Source organism: Falco cherrug, chromosome 5, assembly GCF_023634085.1.
Source record: "Falco cherrug isolate bFalChe1 chromosome 5, bFalChe1.pri, whole genome shotgun sequence".
Classification (NCBI taxonomy): Eukaryota; Metazoa; Chordata; class Aves; order Falconiformes; family Falconidae; genus Falco; species Falco cherrug.
In genome coordinates, this window is record NC_073701.1 from 66224434 (window position 1) to 66249006 (window position 24573).

General features: G+C 41.9%; 1 protein-coding gene across 12 annotated transcripts in view; it reads left to right on the top strand.

Moving 5' to 3' along the window:
• The window catches only part of CELF2 (CUGBP Elav-like family member 2), a 376856-nt gene that overhangs the window by 289674 nt on the left and 62609 nt on the right, over positions 1 to 24573 (top strand). For 11 of the 12 annotated variants that reach the window (XM_055710556.1, XM_014283718.3, XM_055710559.1 and 8 more), the window contains 2 exons: positions 10164 to 10212; positions 18692 to 18826. In XM_055710556.1, coding sequence (XP_055566531.1) covers positions 10164 to 10212; positions 18692 to 18826 — 184 coding nt within the window. Of the gene's footprint in view, positions 1 to 10163; positions 10213 to 18691; positions 18827 to 24573 lie in introns of those variants that run through there. The other variant, XM_055710565.1, reaches the window with a different exon arrangement.

Sequence of the window (24573 nt, forward strand, 5' to 3'; positions counted from 1 at the left end):
GTAATGCAAATATAAAAGCTTTCCAACAAGAACTTTAAAAAAGCTTTAAGTAAAAGTCCCACAGCCTAGAATTTGAGTCTTGTACAAGATTATAGACTCTAGTTTCCGTCAGTAGAGGAGACCAAGTGCATTGTTGGATCAAGGTGACCTTCCGTGCTGCAGAAAGAGTCAGGCAGAAGATCTGCTTAGTAAATGAAGAGAAAAATCTGTGATGTGAAACTCAGGGAGTGGTTGAGGCTGGTTTCTCTTTTATTGAATGAAAGCAAAAAATGGAAAAGATAAGCGTAGATGAGATAACATTGTGAAAGAAACAGAGGAGACCCTGACTAGGCTTTCTTGCCTTTCTGAAATGCTGCTGTCACTAGTCATTCCATTTAGAGGGTTATTCCCTGAATTTCAGCTTGGCAAAGGTAGAGGGTATTGCTGAGCATAATCACACAGTGTTTTCCCAGAGCATAGCTCACAGAGAAGGCAGTACATGCAAACACTGAACAACATAAATCTTAAAATAAAACTGCTGTAAAACAAACTTGTAATATCATGGTAGCCATGCCCTCAGTCACGGACAAGTTTGGGTTTAGCGTTACAAAAGCCACTGCATGTTTTTAAAAACCTTTCATTTAAACTAAATTTCTTCATGGTCATTGGCAGCCTAAAAGAGAATTTATGTTAGACTTGTTTGGGACTGTGTTTCGGGGGTGGAGAAGATGGGGGAAGAGGGCTGCTTCATTTCCTTTGGAAGTTTCTAAAAATCATCCTGGATGTTGATGCGGAATCAGGGATTTTTGTAGAAAGGGAGAGGTTTCTTGTGGACCATGCTGAAACGTTGGCACCTTAAAATGGTGCCTACAGCCAGAGCTACTTGAATGTTTCCATTTGGCAACAGGGGAGGTTTTTTTTTTTAAGATGGGAACATCGTCTTGAGGCTTCGTAGATTCTGAAGTCATAAATGAGAAGGGCAAACTTCCCTTAATATGCCTTCAGTCATCCATGCTTCCTAGAGCAGGGGATTTGACTTTGCTAGGAGAAAAAAGGTGAAATAAGCCTCTGCAGACCACTAAAGTAAGCACAAACCTCTGCTTTGCTGCCTTCACCTGCTGGGGTCTTAAGGGACCTCTGGTTCATTACCATGGGAAGTAGAAAGACTTCTCATAGAAGATGAGATAATAGGTAGCATGTTTTGGCTGTGTTCTGGCTCTGTTTCCCAATTAAGGGGGTGGGGGGCGATGGAGAGGGGTGGTGCTCTTAGATTTGAAGGAAAAGGACTCCTTGTTAAGTCTCAATCTCCTGTTGACTTCTGGAAACAAACGCCCGACTAAGGAGATGGAAGAAAGTACGGCTTCAGAACACTTGAGTCATGTCCAGTGGGACGTTGGCTGTAAGGATTGTGTCATGCTGGGAATCAAGTCCTGGCATCTTAGGTCACCTTGGGCGAATCCACCCAATGCAGCATGAGGCTGTGTTAGTAACTAACTGAGATCCCAAACCCACAACCACTTGGCTGGCATTTGGTTCCTCCAGCTATCCTGGATCACTGCTTCAGGTTCTTACATGACCTCTTCAGCAGGTTATCTAGCAAGTAATAGTGTAAAAAAAGTCTGCTTGTGTGCGGTACACCCACCTATTAGTGCCTTACCTACACCTGGTGATGAAACTAGGAGATTTTGGCTTGAGAGACTTGGCTTTGGTTGTGGAGTAATTCCAGATGCATCACGTATAGCCTCTGTGCCTTTTTCCCCTCGTTGTCTCCTTTCTGCTAAATAAGAGCGTGCAGTGGTAAGCACCTCGCCGTGGTGGTAGAAGGAGAAATCAACTAGACCATGAGGCGCTCGGGCGCTGCTGCAGCCCAGGCGGCTCGGCTGCCTCCCTTCGGGTGGGCATTCTGTGCCACGCGGTGCCTCCCTGCGTGCTGCTGGGCAAACCGCCGCTGCCCTGCGCTCCCTCCTCCGCTCCGGAACATGGGCAGTAATTTTTGCTCCTCACAATTACCTCGCATGGGTGTTCAAACCCAGTCAATTAATGTCACAGAGAGACTTTTGTTATTTTTCTGTGCCTTACCATTTTAATGCAAGGGGGGGGGGGGAACGGGGATGGACACAGAACGGGGGATGGACCCACCAAAACCCAAACCTCATTGGCATGCAAACTTCAATTGGCAAAATGTCAACAAGTGTTATTGCTGCTGCGGATGAGATGGATAACTCTTGCTGTTAAAATAATATCTGATATTTTCTTCATGTGTCTAATGGGTTTGCTTTTTAAGCATGGATGATACAAAATATCCCCAAGGCATTATTCCCAACTAGATATAGAATCCCACTTAATGTCTATTTTTAGGATTGAATAGGTTCTGTAAAGGCTCATTTGTTTGATGAAAAGATAGTTAATCACTTTGGTTTCCACGTGATTTTGAAGAGAGAAAGTTTGGTCGTACCTCCCCTTCCTTATCTCCACTCCGTTTGGCTCGCAAGTGTACTGGAGTTGTTGCCATTTGTGTGGGTGTTAAGAAATGAAGGAATTAAATAAATGGAGTATAACTTCTACCAGAGCAACAGTAGTTATTTGGACATTAGGAAGTGAAGTTGTCACTTCTAAAACCACTGACTTTTTCATTTCTATATAAGGGTACAACTTTTAAAGGAGACTGAACGTTACAGCCTAATTAGTAAATATACGGGAGGGGCAGCAGGATGCAGGGGTGACTGGGGAAGGGATCGCTAGAATATTATTATTATTATTTCAAAGCGCAGCATTGTTTTTAGTCTCTCAAGCTAATGTTCAATTTAACTTGAATTTAAAACTCGAAGTGTAGTGGATTGCAAATGACTGAGTTGGAAAGCTTCCAAAAGTCATTGAATTTCAGCAGTTTTAGTGTTCTCCAGTAAAAGAAACAACTTGTTTTAAGCAAGCTATATGCTTGTTTCTGTGCTCTAAATAGAAAATAATGATGTTGTGCATTACTGCATGAACTATATTTGGCACCCACCAGCAATATTCATTTTCTCCTGCTTCTCTCCCTTTCTCCTTCCCTCTCTCCATCTCACTGTCTCTCCAAAATATGCATGCATAAATATATATATATTTATATGTCTGTCAGTAATCGAAGAGCCCAAGTAACAGACCACATTCTTCTACTACAAAAATTGTATGAATACCTAACACAGTTTAAATCCCTTAAATTGGGATTTAGGAAAGGATGACAGTAAACAAACTTCTGGCTATGCCATCTCTCAGGCAGTTACAGCTACTGCTTTGCATTTATTTGTGAGTCTAGGTGATGGATGCACATCTGTCCTCCTTTTACCTGTGAATAAGCTAAGGTAAATGGCTTAAACCAATACTGAGAATCCAAAGCTTTGCTGGTGCCAGTGAAGCAAGCAGGACGATGGCGTTGGTCTCGGTGCCAGTTAGCACTTTCCTGCCTGGTGTGTGGGCATATTTGGGGGAATAATGTGGGCCAGACACTGTTCCCACTGGGGAGTATGGACCAGGGCATCCTGTTTGGAGAGGAAGGAGAAGTACACCTGTGTAAATGCTAGCAGTGCCACACTACTCTTAAGAGCCAGAGAGTGGTCCCTTGCCTCTTTTATTCACTAGTATTTATTTAGCCTCAGAGACTGTCCCCAGTTCCTGGAGAAGTTCCCCAAAGCTGTAGCCAGATATTGACTGTGTAATTCAAGTTAGTTTGACCCTAGAGAAGTCATTCTAAACAGTTCTCTTCGATAGGAAAATACACCTCTTTCACTTCAGGGAAACTTCTATTACTTGTGAGTCACAAGGGTTTGCAAAAACAAAACCAGTTGGCATTGAAGTGATGTGAGAAATATGTTCAAGAGCTCTTCCAAAAGGATCCTACTGAAAAACTTGGGAGCTAGAAGCTGAAATGAGGGGCTGGTGTGTGTGTGTAGAGGTGTCTGCACATAATAATCCAGAAAAAACTACGATTTCTGAAGACACTGAGAATCATTTAGTTTCTCCGGTGCTTATGGACCATTTTCTCTTCTTCCCCAGGTCTTTTGGTAGGTCAATACATTCCTTCCTATCTTCCAGACTCAGTGAAGGTGTTCAGGAAGCTGGCAGGTAGAGATTTGGGTTCTTCTTTTCCTTGGACTTCTGGTCTAATTAAGCTGTGCTCACGAATTGATTGGATCAGGAGCTTGGAGAAAGCTTTAAATTCATTCCCAGACCAGACTTAGGCAAAGAACGTGAATTTTCCCCACTGTTTTTCACACTTGTGCCTCTTTAGGTGCTTTTCTTCTTCTCCCATGCCCTTAGCCTGTCCCTGCTGCTCCTTAGTATTTGCTTCCTCTTTGGTTTTCCTATTGGTTCCAAAAGGTTTATGGATTTATAATCCTTCCCGCAGGAAGAATGTTATGGTTCTTTTTAAGGTCTGACATCTCTTCTTCTCTCTTCCCTGTTCCCTCTTGCCATTTTACAATTCTGAGATGTAAAAAATGTGAAAGAAGTCCCCGTTGGCTTCAACAATGATGTATGCTAGCAGGAAGCAAGTCCCAAAGAGCTAGAAATGACAAGATACACGTAAGCTGTCATCATTTAATCCTACTGCAGTTTGTTTGGTTTGGATGTTGCCTGAATAACCCAAAGTTCTTCAGATTTGCCCTTTGCTTGGGGGAAGGTGTAACTCCAGTCTGTGTTGTGTTTCCCCACAATGCCGTCTGTGAGGGTGACAAACTGAGCTGGGGCAATGGCTCGAAACTTACAGGCATGGCAGATGACAGGGAGGAGAGGAAAGGCACAGGTCTGAAGAGGGATAAGAGCCCTAGAAATCTGCAGGTGGCTTTAAAGGGTTGTAGAAAGATGATGAGAGGAACGGTATGGAGGGAGGAGCCATGGATAACGTCCTCCACACACATTCCCTGAGCTCGCATGATGTAAAGTCACACTGTGCTTGACTTTTAGGAGATGGTCTTTCGCTGACACACTGAGCTGGGTGAAGGCATGGGCTGGTTTACATGCATTTGGTGTCCCTTCTTGACAAGCAGTCCCCTTTCCTGAAGGCACAAGGAGTGACGGGAGCAAGGCACGTGCAATCTGCAGTGGCAAGAACAGAGAATAAAAGCTGCTAATAGATGTGGTACTCGGGTATGAAGGTCTTTTCACGATGAGCCATAAAATAATGATTTTTTTGTCATTAATTACATGTCCAGAGTTTCAGAGGTTCTGAGGGCACCCAAATTTCGCAGACTCATCACAGCTGCAGTGAATTGAGCCCATCAGCTCCCTCACCTTCACTGAAACGCATTTCCTGCTTTCTAATCAACAAAGTCCTCTGTAAGAGAGACTCACGTATGTATCAAACAACTTCATATTAAACCAACCAGCACAGATCACTGAGAGTGCTGACTACCTCCACCTGCAATGCTTACTTCACCCACAGAATTCGCTGCTCACAGGGCATCTGTAGCTAACTTGGAACATCCGAGTGTCCATTCGCCTCAGAAAACAGGTGGAAAGCAGGTGCTCAAAAGCCTTTTCTCCAAATCTACTGACAGCTCTGCAATGAGGTTTAGGCAGTTGCTGGTAAGCAGTGGTGACTCGGAGCATGCTGGTCCCATGCTCGGCCATGCCTGGAGATGGTTCTTCCCCACTCACCTCCAGCACGCCGGGCTTAAGATTACGCCTGATTTGAAGCATTCCCTGACTAAATAAAACAAGCTGTAAGCTGATCACCTCATGCAATGTGCAAGCACACAATAGTAATCACAGCTAATGACTCTGCTAAATGCTAGGCTGCACACACCTCCTTGTTTGGTGTTTGTTTTGTATACAGAAGGTAACATCAACTGAATAACGAGGATGCCAAGTTACAGATGGGGTTGTGGAATCGTATTTGACAGCCGATTAGAGTAATCTGACAGAAATGATGACTTAATCACCACGACAGACTCCAAATTCCCAGATAGAATTCCACCCAGGTTAATCTAATTTCCTTGCAATATTTTTGCCAGAAATAGACTCTTAGCCGGCTTGTTTTCTCCCATGCAGATGTCACATGGCTTTGACAAGAATGTAAATAGGTAGCATTATTATTGTTGAAACGATGACTTTGAGGCTCTAAAGCTGGAGAGGACACATGCGTTTAAGAGGTTTTGGGGTTGCTCTGGTGCGTTTTTTTCTGTGATGAAGTTGTATTTGCATACAGTGTGATGTACTCAGGAAAAAGAGGGGGAAGAAAGATGTAACTGGTCACCTGTAATTCTAGGCCACGGCTGGGTCCTGCTGCCACCCTCGAGGTGGCCAACGGCCAGGTCCTCATTGACTTCAGGGGGTTTCTCAGGGCTGCATGTTTGACAGCTGCTTCTTTCCCATTTTTGATTCCCATGGACCACATCAGCAGCCTTGCTTGGGATGTGCCCAAGGCGGAGCAGGGATGTGCTTGGCCTTGGGCTGTGTGTGGCCTCTGTGACAGTGCCAGCGGCAGGTGCAGCCCCTGCCTTGCCGGCACTGCCGCAAGACCTTGCACAACCTCGGGCGGGAGGCGTTTCTCTGCTCTGGGTTGTAAAACGTTGGCATGGCGTGTTTTGAGACCTATGGCTAGTGAGCACCTATAGGAAAGGTAGGTCGTGCCGTTGCTGGCAGCTCAACTGTATTCGGCAGAGCTCTCTAAAATCCTGCCAAGGAGCAGTTGCTCCTTCCAGCCCATTCTGCAGCCTGATTTTGCTGTCCCCATGCATGGTGCTTGCCAGGGGAACCTGCCCACACTCAAGGAACTCGCCTGCGAGCTGCCTGGCTCTCTTTCACTATACGGTCTGAGCACAGGGTGATGGTAATGCCTATAAATTACTTTCTGCAGTTATTTTTCTTACTGTTGCCTATTTATTAATTGCAACTGTGCATTCATAAATACTGTATTTTCATAGGCAAAGCTTTCTTCAAGCCCAGAAGAAAACGTTTCATGTTTTTTCTGTGTGACATGACATACTGAGAAATCGCTTACCTTGAGATCCATAAGTGTATGGCTTTGTGATGTATAGCTACAATAACAGCTTTCTGATAAGACATGAAATCCTTCATTTCAGTAGATGACATGATTCTAGTGAGTGGCATCTAATTTGAAACAGGTTTATATCATCTATAATCTTTTGGAGGGCCTCAGAAAGCACAGCTATTTTATTATTTTATAGCCTGCAGTTATACAAGCAAGATATAAAACGCACAGATTATTTTCTCTTTTGCTCATTGTAGAGTGAAAGGAGAGTACCTATTTAGCCTTTGTCTCTGCCCCTTTAATTTTCTTATTCACTGCACACTTCTTTGAGATTCATTCTTTTCTTTTCTTTTCTTTTCTTTTCTTTTCTTTTCTTTTCTTTTCTTTTTTACACCTACTTTTAAATATTTTATGGGTAGAGAGCTTATAATATGTATTGTCACGGCAGTTGTCTCTAGAGGTCAGCAATGAGTTTAATAATGAGATGCGAACCAGTGACTCTGTAAAACCCATTTCAGGTTATAAATGGCATGTTTTATTGAATCTAGTGTTAAAGGTTGTTAATGTATCAATTGGTGATGGTCAGGGTTAAACAAGCTTCAGCATGAGCCCTCTCATGTTAGGAAACTGTCAGTCACGTATTTTTCCACCTTCCTCTTCAATGAAGCCATGTTTGTGTATAGCATCCATTTTACCGTGGGTATTCTGCAGTTTACATTCCCCAGACCTGATCTGAATCTTTTATTAGTTTTTCACCAATATAATTTTGTTAAGCACAACAGCGTCGCTCCTGACTTTGGCTTGCTGGTACGAAGAGAGTTTGGACCACGAGTTTTTAGCAGGAACCTTTGAAACCGAGTCAAAACCCAGTGGAAGCGTCTTGTTAATTCTTGCCTCACGCTTTGTGTGCATAACAGATTACTGACTTAATGAACTTGGGGTAATTATGTGTGACAGAAGAGGATGGTTTATGATGTGGTAACTGTCAGGTAACGCTGATCTTTATGTTGTGACCACGGGGCTACAAAAATGACTTGTTCACATCAATTTGGTCTAAAGTTGGCTTCTCTGGTTCAGGCAGTTTGCAAAGTGCAAGGTTTTTAACACTGATAGAATTGCCTTTATTCAAAATATCTCCATTTAAAGGCATATAAATGAGTGTTATATATAAGTGAGAGTGATAGATTCTCTGTCTATGAAAGGTCTGCATTTGGATTGGTGTTTTTTTTCTATAACCTGCCTATTCCCAAATTTACAAGGCTTAATTTTCTTTCCTCTATTTTCTCACTACTTCATTGTTCTTCAGAGACGTCGATACCTGCAACGGGCTTATGGAACAAGTTACACCTTTTTTCTTCTTTCGCTTTTTGTTTGCTGAGTGGAAATGCAGCATCACATTCCCATGAATTTAGAAACTCCTGGAGTGCCCAGCGTTTTGTTGATGCCAGGATAAACGTTAAGCACTAGTTAGAGTACAATAGAAGTTCCCTTTTTCTATAAATTAGATCGAATAAGAGTGGTGGCAGACAAGTGCTGGGCTATTAAAGTCCATTTGGGAAAAAAAAAAATGATTCAAAGAGAACACAATTATTAAAATCGAAGGAAATTTATGGATCCTGGTGACTACATCCACCTTGTGGCTTTGCCTTTTCCTTTGGGCACAGCAGGGGGTTCTGCAGGCGGTACAGGGAATACATTGATTTGCAGGGCCAGGGAGCATTCTGGGGTTGGAGTAAATCTTATGGACACATTCACAGCGATATTTTATATTTTCTAAAGAATCTAGCAACCGTGTCCCTGGAGGTTAAGTGGCTCCACCAAAAGCAATGCAGATTTGGTTTTCTGTGCTGTTTTGAAAGCACATTTGATATGAGTGCCTGGATGTTCTCTCCTGCTCAGCTGTTTTTGTTTCCCAAAGTTTGCCATAATAGTCTTTTACAGAAAAAAATGGAATTGCTTCTGACATTTTCAGGCCATACTGAGCTCTGCTGCACTGAAAAATGATACAAAAGCAGAAAGAGCATAGATTTTTTTACCTGCTCACGTGAAATGATGAGGAATTGCTGTGGGGAGAAAAGGCAGGGGCCCTGCTGCTGCCGGAAGGTTTGTGCCGTCAAATGCTGGCAGTTCTGCAGAGCCCAATGAAAGAAGATAAAAGTGGGGGGGGGTTTTGCAAGCTTAAATGTCTCCCACATTGAAACTCAATGTGAGGTCATTTCTGAAGGCTTTTGAGAAGCTGTAACAAAATTTCGCTGAATCCATGGCAGTGAACAACACAGGTAGCTATAACCAACGTCCAGTGGAAAAGCCCCACACTCTGATCAGGGGAAGCTCAGCTGTTATGGTGTTGCTATTCCTGAAACAACAGAAAACACTGCTCGTAATAATCAGTTGGAGTTATCAGTTAACAATTCAGTGTGAGGGGAATATCATTTAGTAAAGAAAGCTGAGGATGCACCATACCACACATGCCAAGGAAGGATACGGTGCGATGTTGAGCATAGCGTGCTGCGCACAGGGGTTGGTGTTGGTTCCAGTAAGAGCAACACTCACAGACGAATAGGAAAAAATATTAGGAGTTTTTATGGAAGCCAGAATTGTGCCATGTTGTGATGGAAGCTTTATGAATGAATATATAATGTATTCTTTAAAAAAAAATAATAAAATAAATGAGATACTAAACAGTTATGGGAAACTATTATAGCAAGCACGGTTCTCTTCCTCTTCAGTCCTGAAAGAATCATCACATGTTTTTTTTAATTACAAGCAAAGTTCATTTGTCAAACTCGACTTCTCTGAGTATGTTTGAAATGCTTGCTAGCTCTTAAATTACTTGAAAATTCCATCTCAGTCTTGGCAGTGGTTGAGCTCAAGGAAAACAAGTTGGTAAAACAGAAACCAAGCATGCCATAAATTAATGAGGGCTGTAACTTTAGAGGTCTTCTGAAACTAGATACAGCAAATCAAAGTTTTATATGAATCCTGTGGGCCAAATGATCTATTTTTTTTAATCTTCCTGGTTATGAAATGCTCTTTTACCATCTTATTTTTTCTTAAAAGTTTATAATATAGTAATATAGTGATATTTTGGATTTATATAATTTCAACATGTTTAATATTAATTGTGTAACTTTTTAGGCCTTCATTAAAAACACGATTCTTGATTTCTTATGACTATCCAACCTGCCTTTCTCTTTTTCATTTTTGTCTTTAGATGCATCATCCTATTCAGATGAAACCCGCAGACAGTGAAAAGTCAAATGGTATGTGTTTAATTTATTTTTACTTAAGTGTGACTCCCTTTAAACTAAAGAAAACACAACATTGTGAGAGTTTATGCTTTACTTCTTGTGTGGTGAAAATTATATGAGGTAGTTTCCTTACAACCTGACATGCTGGGGAAGATGTTGACCTGCTCTGAACTCCTACTTCTCTGCTTTAAAGAAGGAAGGAAATGTTCTGAAAAACAACCTGCCTTGCAACTGCTGTGTGTCACAGCCTACCTTGCTGTGTACATCTTTCCCTTGTCAACTCCTAGCAGCAAGGTGATGTGGAAGCACCTGATATTGATAAGATGGAATTTTAATGGAGAAAATAAAAAAGAAAAAAAACAAATCAAAAATCTCTGCTAACAAACTGTGTTAGCAGCTGATGTGCCTTAGACATTTGCCTACTCTTCCTTCTTATAGAATGATGCTGTTCTGGATCTGAGCCAAATTTAGGTTTTAATCATATGCTCAGTTCTGAACTGGGAAGCCTACCTCGCAGCTCTCTGTATACTTGCTCCTCTCAGTGATTGTAAACTGAATGCTATAAAAACAGTAATATCCATTCAGAATACTAGGGTACTGCCTAACTGGATGTATATGACATGCAAAATAGATGGCATGCTAAATCTATTAAACATGCCAGGTTTGTATATTCAAGGAAATAAGATAATCGGATGGTAGCACAACCTGGCTGTGTGTGATTCTTTAAAAATATATACATGTGTATATTTTGCCCCTTGATTTGTTCCTGTAATTTTTTTAAATATATGTTAAAGATATCATCTGCCTTCTTAGATTGCAAGAGCTTCATTTTCCCATAAGACCCACATAATCAGAGCTGGTTCCTCCAACAGGCATCTTTGCACCTCATTAATTAGTAATCAGGGCAGAAGCCGTGCACTTAGAGATCTACATACCTGCAAATGTAAATTATGATTGGGCTCTAAATCTCTCCGCGAGGCTTTTTTAAGGCTGCTTTTTAGCTAATTGTAGTGCATCCCATTTTCAGGCTTCTCCAAGGATTATAAAGTTTGGAAGGAAATTAAAACTTAGGTTTCCTATTATGGCAACTTTCAAAACAAAACTGGCCACTAGCACAGGAAGCTTGAGCCATCAGCCATTTGTAAGCATTCTCTCTCTTGGGCTGAGTTTTAGCAGTGATTTTGTGCTGTCTCTGAATGCTCAGAAGAGAGGCCAAGGCACCTGTATGGGCAGAAGGACCAAACTTTTCAGGCCCCACTGTGGTCAAGGAGAACTTTGTTGCTGGCATCCAAAGCCCACTCCCTTGGATTTATTGTGCTTGCAGCAGGCACAGTTTTCCCTTAGGACACCTGTCTGGGCCCTCTGAACTAAGTATAGCCTCTAGGGTATCTTCTTTCAAAGACAAATTTCACCTCAAGTTCTTGGCAAGTTAGCAAAATAAGAGGCAACAGGCAAAAATTGTCTCCCAATGAGTTACTCGTTCATTACCTGAAGTTTTTCTTCCTAAAAATTGAATGTACTGGCAAAGCACTGTGGGGAATTGTGCAAATTCCGTCTTGCTCTGCAAGTGGCACCTGCTTGGAAAGCAAGGTAGGTTAACTCCTCGCTGCTGCCCTTAGGCTGCATGGTGCTCTTGGCTGCACTATGGGAACACTCTCCTGTTTTCTTGCACCTATTCCTAGCATGAAAGTCATGACGGATTGGCTTCCCCCCGCACCCCCCACCCCTTCATTTTTTCTTGCCTTTCTTTATATTTTGGGGAAAACACATTGACAGATCAGAGGTTGCATTTGTCAAATTAAATATGTTTTTAAATTTTGACTCCTGGAGGGTATAGGTACTTCTGGTAGGCATGTTCTGGGTGTGGGAACTCTTACTTTTTAATGACTGGGGAAAGAGAAGTCAAGCTAAACCATGATGCTGGTAACAGTGGTACAACTCTTCGGAAAAATAGTGTGTAGGCATGGGATCCATGCAGGAGGTGAGAGTTTGCAAGCAGCTTGGAGAGCCAAAAAGAGAAAGAACAGCAGCATGGGGGAGGCAGAGGCCTGTTTGGCACGTGTTTTCCCATATGCTGCAGACTCTCCATCTGAGGACATGTATTATCTGTGCCAACAGCGAATTGTAAACTGTACCTCTTCAACCAGACTGGTAAATTCAAAGGGGAAAAGAAAGAAGGCATGCCGAGGCATCTTGGGTTTTATGATCCATGGTGTTAGAGCTTTTGAGGAAAGCTTGAGACCTTTTGGCTTCTGAGTAGTGGGCGGATCCCTAGATAAAGTGGTGTTTCTCAAGTTTCAAAGAGGTTAAAGAAATACTCTTGGTCAAAATTTCCAGATTTGGAAAGATATGTAGGAGAGGTTGAACACTCACTACAATTCATCTGAGCTTGCACATGTTTGTGAAGGCTTGGGAGACCTTTTCAAGGTCTACAGGAAGGAAGGAGAGATCCCCTCATACACCTTACAGAGGTTTTCAAAGAATACTATTTGCTGTGTGGTGAGATGTCCCGTCCCCATCTTTAGTCCCTTGCAAAAAGGTTTGACTGAGCATCCAAGCCCAGGAGTACCAGGATCAAATGCTCCTCCTGCTCCATGACTGTTCCTGTCTTTAGGTGTTTGCATCACTTCAGAAACGTATCCCTTCGCAAAAAAGGCCAAGCCCTCCTCCTGTAAACTGGGAGATGGGTGTGGAAGAGGCACCCTCTGCAAGTTTGACTAAGTGCCTGGGCACCTGTGCAGGTTTCGGACTTCATTAGCAACCTGAAGATCTATTTTCTTCTGGCTGGCCAGTAGATCTATGTAACCAACTCTGAACCATCCCTCTGCTCGTGCAGATAAAGTAAAGCTTAATTTCTTCCACCAAGCTTTTATCAGCTAGAGTTGATGGGGAAAGACTTGCCTTCAGATCTAATTAATTTGCCTACCCAGAAGGATTCTGAAAAGGCTTTTACTGTTGAGAAATGTAACATCACTGAAAGATTTTCAAATGGTGAATTTTTTAGCATGTCCTGGTTTGATCACCCGTTAGATCCAGTCTGACCACTTTTGTATCGATAGGTGGTTATTTTAACCTATCTGCAAAGCTTTTGTTAAGGATTACCTGCCAGAAAAGCATGGTTTCAAGAAGGCTCCGCTATTGCTAGATTCATCTTGACTGTTAATCACTCACAGTAATGGTCCATTTAAGGATATCCTCCCATTTTCAAGTACAAGGGGTTCCTGCACGCTAATGCGAAGAAGCACATAAATACATGCTTGACTCTAAGTTGTCTGTGGCCTTTAACATGCTACAATTTAGCAAATAATTAACTTTGTCTTGGATCAAAATTTTAATACAGTCAGTACTTTCAGGCACATATCCTGCGGACAGTTTGCTCTTAAATGGACCAAAGCGTCACCACTTCAAGGAAAATGAGAAAAATCCCTACTTTAAAAGAAAGAAAAAAAAGAGGAGTGGGTAGCTGAGTGATCTTATAATTTATTGTTATTTATTTTATTAGTGAAAACTTGAAAAAATAATTTTGAAATTCTAAATGGCACAACTTTGTCAATTTGGAGGGAGTAATTAAATGCCATATGTTAGCACTAACACATAGAAAAGTTGATAATTAATGCAGGCAGCTCTGGATCCAGGTGTGACTCTGACAGATTGTATGCAAGGGTTTTTCACAGGCTTACAAACAGGGATAAAAAGTCTGTTTTCCCCCCTTCCCTTCTGGATGAAAAAAACCACAAAAAACACCCCCCTCCCAAAACCCCCATTTATGCATAATTAACTGTTGTTTATTTGCTCAAGAGAAAAGGCAACTTCTGGACAGCAAATGGACAGTCTAACTGTCTGTACTCCTCAAAATGTATAATAAAGGGATATAATTTTGATTCTTCAGGACAGAATTTTTGGGGTTTAGAAGAGAGAAAAGGAAAGCTTGTTGACTCTTCAGGGAGATTTCCCATGATTATTACAAGGTTTAATTCCTTTGTAGCATACAGAAAATAATCTCTACTCCTTTATTCTCCTGGGTTAGCACAAGCAATCTAATACAGCCTGCAAGAAATGCTCATTACTGAAGCATATTGAGTAAAGCTAAAAAATTAGACCCGTCAGGATGTTATTCTGCAAGTTGGATGTAGTGCTGTCAGAAGGCAGGAGGCTCAGATTGAAAAAAGCTCCCCCCCAGCAGAGGCAAACTTCATCTCAGATAACTTTTGCTGGCTAACATGGCACTCTGGATTCAAACGCGATACCTAGACACCCATGCTAGGGATGGTGGAGCTGGTCTTGATGGAGTTACGAGAACAACTCATCTCTTTTTCAAACAGGTATATGCACCTTGTCACACAGGGTTCCTACATTCAGACAAAAGTTTCCCACCCCAAATCCAGAGGTTTATCACTGGATATGTCACACAAACTGTCCTAGCAGCATAGCTGGACCTGTGGTTGTGATATGTTTGGATGTATTGAGGTGAACCCTATACTTGGTTCTGTGCACTTTCACACCTTCCTTCATGTAACAAGAACTTTAAGCTTTGTCCACTGTCACCTTCTGGCTATTTCTGCTCCACCAGTGAGGGGTACATAGCCACCCCATCCTACTAGCTGCTTACGGATGGTTGTATCTACTTCTTGCCCCCAGAGGTGTGCAAAACAGCCAGAAAGTGCAGCTAAGCCTATGAGCAAAGAGTACAAATAATGATATCAAATGCTCACACACACACAAAAAAATCATTGATTTTCTGGATTTTGAATTATTGAAACCTGCCCCTAGTGCAGGAGAGAGAATTAGCAAGCAGCAGAAGCAGCAGCATAATGTTTATGAGCTATGCGCATGCGGGTGCTGACCCTTGTGCCCTGTTACCCTTCCCCGCAGCATTCTCCTCTGCCTGCTCTCATTGCCCAAAGCACTCGCTGCTCCTGAGCTTTGTCCGCTCCCTCAGAGCTCATGTATTCATCCTGTTCTTACAGCTTGAGCTTAGGACATCTGTGTGTTATCATGATGCCCAAGTTTTGGGAGTTGGTTGGAAGGTAACAGCTGTGTGGACTGTCAGCAGTGGGGGAAAGATTCCCATGTAACAAGCCACCACGTCTTGCTGGGAGAGGTGAGGTCAGCCACCTTTAGAGGAGTTGATCCCTTGACGTTGACAGCAGCCAACTGATAACGTTTTAGCTAAGACTTTATAAAACTGGACACCTAAACTGTAGATGGCCAAAGTTAGGCAAGACAGCTTTAGACTGCCATCCTCTCTCCAACCAGCAGCAGACAGCACCTTTCCCGACTTCAGTGCTTCCTTGAGTCGCATGTGTTTGATGCTGGGCTCCTCATTTTATAGCCTGTGGGAGCAACCCAACATGCAGAGGCAAATCCACAGACTTGGCTGATCAGAAGGAAAGGTTGCGAACCTCTAGATAAGTTTGACCTGTACTACTTGTGGTCCATTGTCTATTTGATACTCAAACCGTGCCTGCGTGGCAGGTAGGAATCCCTTTTTGAAAGGAAGGAGAAGAGTGGCTGACCAGAAATGCAGAAATAAATCCAGACAGCCGGTCTTACGGAGGTGAAAAAGCATCCCTTTCTCCGCGAGAGAATGTATTGTTAAAAAGTCTTTCAGCCTAATATCATCAGATGTTCTGTCAGATGGAGTGAAAATATGTCATTTTGATCCTGAAAATTGTCCCTTTAAATGTTTTTTATGCTAGGCCCTTAGCCAAAAAAAAAAAAAAAAAAAAAAAAAGACAAGTTTATTAAGCTTCAACACTGATCGGCACTGACTAATAGCACGGAATGCAGAGTCATCATATCAATGTTTCCTGTACTCTGAGCATTCTTTGTGAAATCTGCATTTTTAAGATGTACGGTACACGGGAACTGGATGTTTAATTTACTATAAGATCACCCTCAAGCTGAAAACCTGCAAATCACATTAGTTAAATGGCACATATATATAGGTTACTGGTGAAACTGAAGGAGGCCGGTGGGGAGTTTGTCATCTGCTACTCTTTGGAAAATCAAAACAACGCCTTCCTGTTTGCATCTCATTTCTTTTGCATCTCCACCTGAATCTCTTCGGTTTGAGTCTTTGTCCTTGCACCTAAGCAGGACCCAAGGGACCTCCTTTGGGATGACGTGGCAGGCATGTCTCCAACTGGGCCAGCAGCTATTTTTAAGAGAGGGTTGGAATCTAGTCACCCTTAGGGTAGACCTGCAGGCTGTATTTTAAGCCTAAAATCAACCCAAATTTAAACTGGCTGGCACTAATGAACACACAGGCAGAAGTGCAGAGGTTGGTGACACACAGCAGAAGGTAGTACTTGCACTCGTGCTGGGCACCAAGGCTTCCCCCCATCTGACCTGGGTGTGTGGTGTAGAGGCATCCATCCCTGGCAGCCCAGCAGGATCCCTTGCCTCAGACCCTTTCCTGCACCCTGGTGATAGTGTGTGGCTGTTGTTGAGGGGACAGGCTGGCCGGGGACCTTTCTCAAAGAGATTACTCCAGGCAATAGGGGAATTGTAAGCAGCCAAGTTACAGGCATCCTTTCACCAGTAAAAGTGACTGCTTAGACTCTCCTTGTGGCTGTGAGCAAGGCAATTCAGTTTTACCATCCCTGAAATAAATATTAACAGCATCAAGGCCAATTATATATTACAAATCAGATGTGAAGTTGAATTGTAAGACATAAAGATAGATAGATAGATAGATAGATATACACACACATAGACACACACACAGATATATGTAAATCCCAACTTGCAGGTCTTATTTGCAATCCCACATATTCAGCTCTTGATCTGTATATAACCAGCTCATCCCATGAATTCATCATTTGTTAACCCTTTCTGGAGGATTAACCAGCATGTGGAACCTCAATATAAAGTGTGAATGAAAATGTTGAGTCTTGTGGAATCTCTGCTGAGGAAAACAACTTCGCCTGGGTGTTAAATTCACACCAGTTTTCTTGCAAGCTTGTAGAGCGAGAAGCTGGGATTGTAGGGGCTGATCTCTGTTTTGGATTCTGAAAAACACACTGTCTTGATATTTGCTTGTATAACAGCTCCAAATACTTTTTTAAGCCAGTGATTTTAAAGAAAAAAATTCCTTCAGACACCTCTCATGATCAATAAACATGAACCTCTTCTTTTTATTGTTGAAATTATGAAATGCACTTAATGTGTTGAAGTATAACACAAATAAAATTCCATGAAAATAGATGCAGTTTCTTCTTCCTCAGCTGTAATTTATTCCATTTGACACACTCATACTAATATAGGAGAGAGAGTTGGGGAGCAAGGGAAGATTCTTTTTTTTTTTTTTTTGGTAAGCCCAGAAATGAAAATACTTCATTACAAAAATAATTTGCACAATAATAGAAATAAGTAAGTGCACTGCAGACTCTCTGGAGTAAAGCTTTCCTTTTCTCTTTGCTTCCCTGCAAACTCTGACAGTCTGCTCATTTACAGTGAATTGGATTTACATGCCATTTCAAGAGAAGAAGAAAGCACTGGTGTATATACTGTATAATAAGCACTCGGATTTTTGGTTTAATATAGATGGGAGGGTGCAGTAACATTTTTGAGTCTTTCCAGGGTGAATTAAGTTTTGATGACCTATTTCATTTTTGCTAAGAGTCTGCAGCTTTAGACCTGTAAATTTGAGTTTGATTAACAGGACTGCATGCGTCCTGCTGCAGCAGTCCAGCTTTTCCTGATTTTTGTGACAATGCAGGCAGGAAATATTCTGCCAATAATTCGGGTAAAGCACCTTTTTCATGGTTTTTTTGCAAGCTCAGCATCTCTGTGAATCAAAGGGTGTTAAAGGGATGCCCTGGAATATGCCTTGTGTCCTTCTGAAGGGGAGAGGGCTGTGGCAGTCTCAATTAAAAAAAAACCAAACCAAAAAACAACCAAACAGGAAAATTTAATGCATTCGTTTTCCAGAGCAGTCGTTACACATCTGCCTTTCGAGTGCTGTGCATTAAGTTGGCTGAAATTGAAAGCTCAGATAGGAGCCAGCCGCTCTTTCAAAACATTTCTCAGGAATATTTTTTCATTAGCTCATACCATTATGAGCACAATCCATTCTTCACCCTCACCCCTGCCATGATTTCTTTCATACATGAGCGAGGTGAGTGAATTTATCTGAATTAAAATCTATGCAAAGATATATTCAAAAGTCCCTCTAACAGAGGATGCTTTTCTCTTAGAAGCTGTGATGGGGAAGGCATATGCAGAACAGCTAAGGCAGCCAATTAATATGTTATATAAACAGCAAGCACCACTAGAAAAAGGAAAAAGAGGAAGAAAAACGAGAGATTTGGGGTGGGGGAGGAAGGGAGGAAGCGAGGTTGTAAGTATAAAGTGTTTGCCTTAGGACTTGTCTTCAGTTACAGAGCCAGACTCACATGACTGGAGCTTGGTTTGATGTGGTAATGAAGCATTGATCACAGGAAAGAGATGAAATGGCCTTTGCTCATTCATTATTTTTATCTTCTAGCTGTGGAAGACAGAAAATTGTTCATAGGAATGGTTTCGAAGAAGTGTAATGAGAATGATATCAGGGTGATGTTTTCTCCGTTTGGCCAGATAGAAGAATGCCGAATCCTTCGGGGACCGGATGGGCTGAGCAGAGGTGAGTGTGCAGTCTGTAAAGTCTCTTTCCTTAAGTGCTAATTGGGACCTATATGTCACAGCCGAGGGAGGCATAGCCGCTGTCTGCAGCTAGAGGTTACGCCGTAATATGTCCCACGTGATGAAGGTATCCACATGAACTTTTCACAGTGACTGAAATTATCACCTTCTATTTCCAGTGTCAGAAAGGTCTCGGTGCCAACATATTAACTTGTGTTATCACCCTGTTTGTCAGCTGGAAAGGTGCCTTTACACCCTGAGAAAACACCCTCAGTTTTCTGCTCTTGCAAAATCAAAGATCCTTCCCCGACCCTATTTCTGCTTTGTAGCAGAAGGCCAAAAAAAGGAAGGACTGTAAATGACTGCTTGAAGGCATACAGGGTCATGGGAACTGGCCCATGCTGTAGCCCTGCCTCCTCCATTCCTGTGTTTTCTACCAGTATATGCAAAGCATAGGTCTGCTGTAACTGAGAAACAAAGAGGTTAGCTTGAACGTGAGCGATTTGCCTGGACTAAAGTTTGTAAAAATAGCTTTTCAAAACTTGTGCCTCCATCAGGACCCAAAACCCAGGGCAGAGGTGTTAAGCAGCACCACCCAGAGCAGTCAAGCGGCTGACCTGAACTTTGGAAATGAAGTGCAGCACAGACTTCAATAGCTGGTGATCTCTTTTGAGTGCAAAAGTGCCTTTTGGGGAAAAGCCCCCTGAAAACATATTGAAAAGAAAAATAAATGTATATTGATGACCCAGGCTGTATATGAACTCCATGGTATGTGGACCTAAAATTATTCTGAGAGCGTAAACCTTCTCAAAAAGTCAGTCCCAGGTGGTGCTGAGTGGAAAAGAAAATAGAGACAGTCCTGTCTGTCAGTGCAGAAGGATGCTGTGGTACTAGCCACAGCCATTTAACAGCACAGGGAGTAAAGTAATTTTAAGTGTGGAGCTGTCAAAACACCACTTCTGTTTCTACAGAAAAAACCACACATAGAAAGCACAGTTTATGCATTTTATTACATTTTCGAAAGGCACAGAAAAAATAATAGTATCCATTTTGCATATAGATACAGTTATAGCTATAGATAGGGGTTTTTTTACTTTTGGATCTACTTGTTTCCAGTCGGCTATAGAATCTGCAGTATTTTGTGCAACAGTTTCAGCATGGGGTTTTTTTGTTATGCGTGCAGCTCAGCTTCTTTAAAATGCCTATTAATTTCAGCAGGGGAAGTTGCAGGTATGCCTTTATTTCATGGCACTGCTTGAAAGCACTTACTGTACTAGTTCTCAATAATAAGAATTTATTGAAAAAAGTCAAGAAATAGCAAGCCCCAAGAAAATTACACACTTACAGTTATGCATGCTTAGTCTGCAACCCTAAAACTTCTGGGGCCAGGATGCAGCAGCCCCTTCAGGCAAGGGGGAGCTCAGGATCATGGCTTTTACCTTGGGTAAGACTAGGGGAAAGGTCTGAGGTTGATTTCTGCAGCTCAGTAGTGAATGTTAACTGATGGACTTAAGTGCTGTCATCATCTGTCTAGACCCAATGCTGAGGCAAAACAAGTATTTCTGCTTTTCACTGATTTTATTTTGTGAGTAGCACGGGGAAGGGGTGATGGAAGACACGAGTGGGAAAGGAGCTAAGTGACTGGTGAAATCACAAGATCTGGGCATCAGATGTTTTAAGCTCCAAACAGACCTGACTGCTGAGAATCACCCAACAAAGAAATGTTTTTTTTTCCTGGGATCCATAGAAATCCCACTGCATACTTGCTTTGATTCAACAGGCATTAGAGACAGTACGAGCATAGAAAAGCTAATTATGAAATTCAGTAGGGTAAGTGAAGTTGGCGGGGTAGTTTTGTTCTGCTGTAAATACCAATCTCATGATAATCAGAAACTGAGATTTTTAAGCCGTGTCACCAACATATCAGGCAGGGCAGTGTTGTCTGCTGGCCATCAGAGCCGTAGAGTTAATGTGCTGCTTTCTCCTGCCAGAGGCTGAAGATCTCAGTCCAGGTAGGTCACACACCAGCAATTGTAGCAGAGCTATATCCTGTCTGCCACTCGGGTTTATTTCGGTCACAATCACAACTGATATTCTATCATGCCCTCATGCATCATGCCTTGTTAAACTTGAATTGCTTTCTACACACCCATGTTCGCACTTGAAAATGAGTTCAGCTGTGCCAACCAGGTTTTCAGGCAGATGTTTATCAGCTTCACAAAACCACCACTCCATGAGAGAAGGCAAAGTGTTGGGAAAATGGTTGATATTGCAGCTGAAATGAAAAGTGCTAAGGGAGATTTGCTGTGGAGGGAGCTTGGCAAAAAAACCCCACAGGGTGAAAAGCCGCTTCACTAAAGCAAGAGGGGGAATTTATAAAGTTAAATCTGTCAAAAGAGTTCCGATACATAACAAGTTCTAATTCATGTTACCATTTCCAAGATGTTAATTCCCTTTGCCACAAACAGTATTTGTTTTCCCGGTACCCATCTGGATGTGGTTCCTTCCTAGACACGGAGAGGTGAATGAAAAATAGTCACTGTCTTGGGAAAACACTGTCCTCACCATGCCAGAGCCTTCGGGAACTCACAGTGCTCACAGCAGTGAGATGAAAATATGGTCCAATAAACTGTTTGGCATCTCTTTCCAGTTGCATAACAAGTGCACATGATGCTATCTTGGACAAAAAGAGCTCGAGAAGTACATTTTGTTGGTATTTGTGCCAACTTTTTTTTTGTTAAAGGGTTCAGGCAAATAATCTTTGTCACCAGCAGATAGTTGCAAGGAATAGGTCGAGGTTGAACTGCTCAGTAGAACAGTTGCGGTTTGTGCTGCCTTTTTTTCTTATTAGTAATGAGCAAAAACGTTTTGGTTGGCTTTTAGGCCATGTCCATACCACAACAGCAACCTTGCCACTGGTCTGATAACAGCCTGGTGTCAGCTCGTGGGCCGGGTGTAGGGTTGTGGCGTACCACGTGGCTGCAAGAGCAAGGAGAAATCCCGTCCTGTGGCATCAAGGGAAAATGTAACACTTTGTGATGAGTGTGATATAAGTGCTAAGATAAAGAGAGAGAAGGAGAGAGACTGAACTAGTTGTCTCTGTTGTAGTTTCTAGCCAAGAGCTGACAGAACTTTAATAAAGTCACACCCATTGCTGTCACTACTGATAATGGACCATCAGCATTTCCACTCCAAATTCTTATTGTCAGCTATTTGAAACTCGTCTGTAAAACGAGGCCAAAATACTGATACAAAGCTCCAGTGGTGGAGCTGTATATTTTAGAGAAATTGGGATTTTTTTTTTCCTTGAGTCATTTTTTTTCCCCACTGTTGTTTGGTCCTGCATCTAAGAAGTAATTGTTGTTTCTATCCATATCTTGTTATATTCTGGCTGGCTACAAGAAATAGGCAGCAACCAAAAGGCCTTGCCTTCCGAAGGCTCTGGGATAGTCCCTGTGAAATTAGTTGGCTGGCAGAGTGTAATTCCTAGCTGTGAAAAGTATTAAAAAATAAAAATACCCTGTTGGCTGCAGAGATAAAGAAACCAGGGACTCAACAGACATGGAGGCTGGCCACTTCAGCAGGGTTCATGGGACTAGCTAAAGAAGCTTGCCACTGCCTGTACTATATTCATTATTCAAAGAGAAGGATTCAGCCTGCAGGGTTTTTTAATCCAGCACTTTTTCTGAAGAGCTAAGTATGCTTTACAAAAATTCATGATTGTGATATCATGTGCTAAGCTTCATTATCATGAAAAAGCAGAAGTGAACTGCCTCAGATGATTAAGATTTTAAATCACTTATTGCAAACAGCTTAAGGAAACTTTCAGACCTCCTGACTCCTATCAGTATGTAATGTCTGCATGACCACAGATGCCAACACAGACAGCCATGCCATGATAGCTGGAGTGTGCAAAACCAGCCAGAAATACCCCGGCCCGATCTGTAGCTGTGCCACTGATACACTGTATTGACTGTAGTTGAGTTGGTGTCTCATCATCTCTCTGTTATCCCATTCCTTAAAGTAAGGATAGCAATGCTCTACCTTTGCAAGACACTTGTTTTTAGATCAGTGGATCAATATCTCTGTATCACTCTAGGAATTATTACCATCCATAATAATGATTAAAAAAAATCTTCTTATCTTTATCACAGGAGCACCACACAGCAAATTATTCTTCTGTATTGCTAAGTGCAGATTTATAGAACAGATACCAGAAAGGAGTCAACTGGGTTAGTAGCATGCACTGAAAAAACTGCTAATAACATGTACAGACAGCTGGATATACCATGAGCATTGTGGAAAAGCTCAAAATGCATATTTCTACATCTTCTTGGCTCCTAATTGTATGATTTTTTAACAAAACATCAGCAGGCACATGGGACGAGTGAACGTTTCTGCAGACACTGATTACAAGGATTTTTTCTTTTTCCTTTCTTTACTTTAAAGAGTAAGTTAGAAATGGCATGGAGATTTATACCACGGTCAGGCAATTTAATTTCATGAAAATCCATTCATAACTTTCAAATTCAGGGCTTTTCTTGATGAATTAGTAAAAGCAAATTGGTATTTGCATCACAGTTAATTGCAGTGAAGGATAGGTGAGGAGGTTTTATACCTGTTTGGTTTTCCTTATGGATATTTACTGCTCCTTTCTGAGCTAAAGTAACGTGAAGCGCCAGCCATGGGAACAGCCTGGATTAGGGGCCACCTTCTGCCTGGTGTTCCAGTAGGAGATGGGAAGTGAGGGCAGTGGAAGTGCTGTATTTTCAGTCACTCTTCAGAAGCACCTCCATGCCTTATTTCTTTTGCTGTAACGTGGTAACGTTTTAATTTTCTTTTTTTTCCAGTCACTATGGCACATTTAGTTTTCTTTTTTCCCTGCTGAAACTCTTTTGAAGCTAGGCAGGAGCAAACACATCCAAGTGACCAGTGTCTCCGCTGGCCTTTGGCCAGAAACTACATCTCAGATTTCCATTACCGCAGCCTTGCAACAATCCCTCCCCAGAGGGAAGTCTCAAATGAAATCACTTACATGAGTTTTTATTCCAACGAGAGGATCATTGAGGCACTGTTAGAGAATGCTCTCTTTGGTACCTGTTTGATTCTGGTTTTGTGTGATTTCCAGTTACTGAAGTCTGTACTTTGCAGGGTGGCCAACTGACTGTCCAGTTAGGGATGCTTGGAGGGAACTATGCACTTGAGGAAATTTAAAATCTAGAATCTGTCATCCACTGGATAGTCAAGAGCAGTCAGTAAAGCCAAAGAGACAAGGCATGTTTACAGGACATGCCTCTGTTACCTTTAGGTGCCTGATATGCATAAACTAAAGAGCTTCACTGTGACTTTTTCAAAATTATTTAGTTTGGGCTGAATTGTTGCACTTGGTCTCAGACCTGTCGTTCTGTGTCTTAAGCAGGACCTAATGGCCAAATGTCTGTAAAATAAACAATTGGAAGTCTTAATTTGTAGCCGAAATGTATTTTAACCACTAAGACAGATTTTTGTGTGATGTCCTCATTAGAAGGCTGTTTCGCAGGCTGTTCCTTCCTTTAGACTGTATTATATTAGCACAGCATAGAAAAGGGAAAGTCTTACTTTGCAATCTCAGCTAAAAATATTTTAACACAACTAGAGCTTATTTTTATCACACTTCAATTTCCATAGCTTTTTATTTGAGCCTTATCTTTTCTTTAAATAGAGGCTTTCATCTCAGAGGATCCCAAATACTTCTTGCAGCAGGAGTAT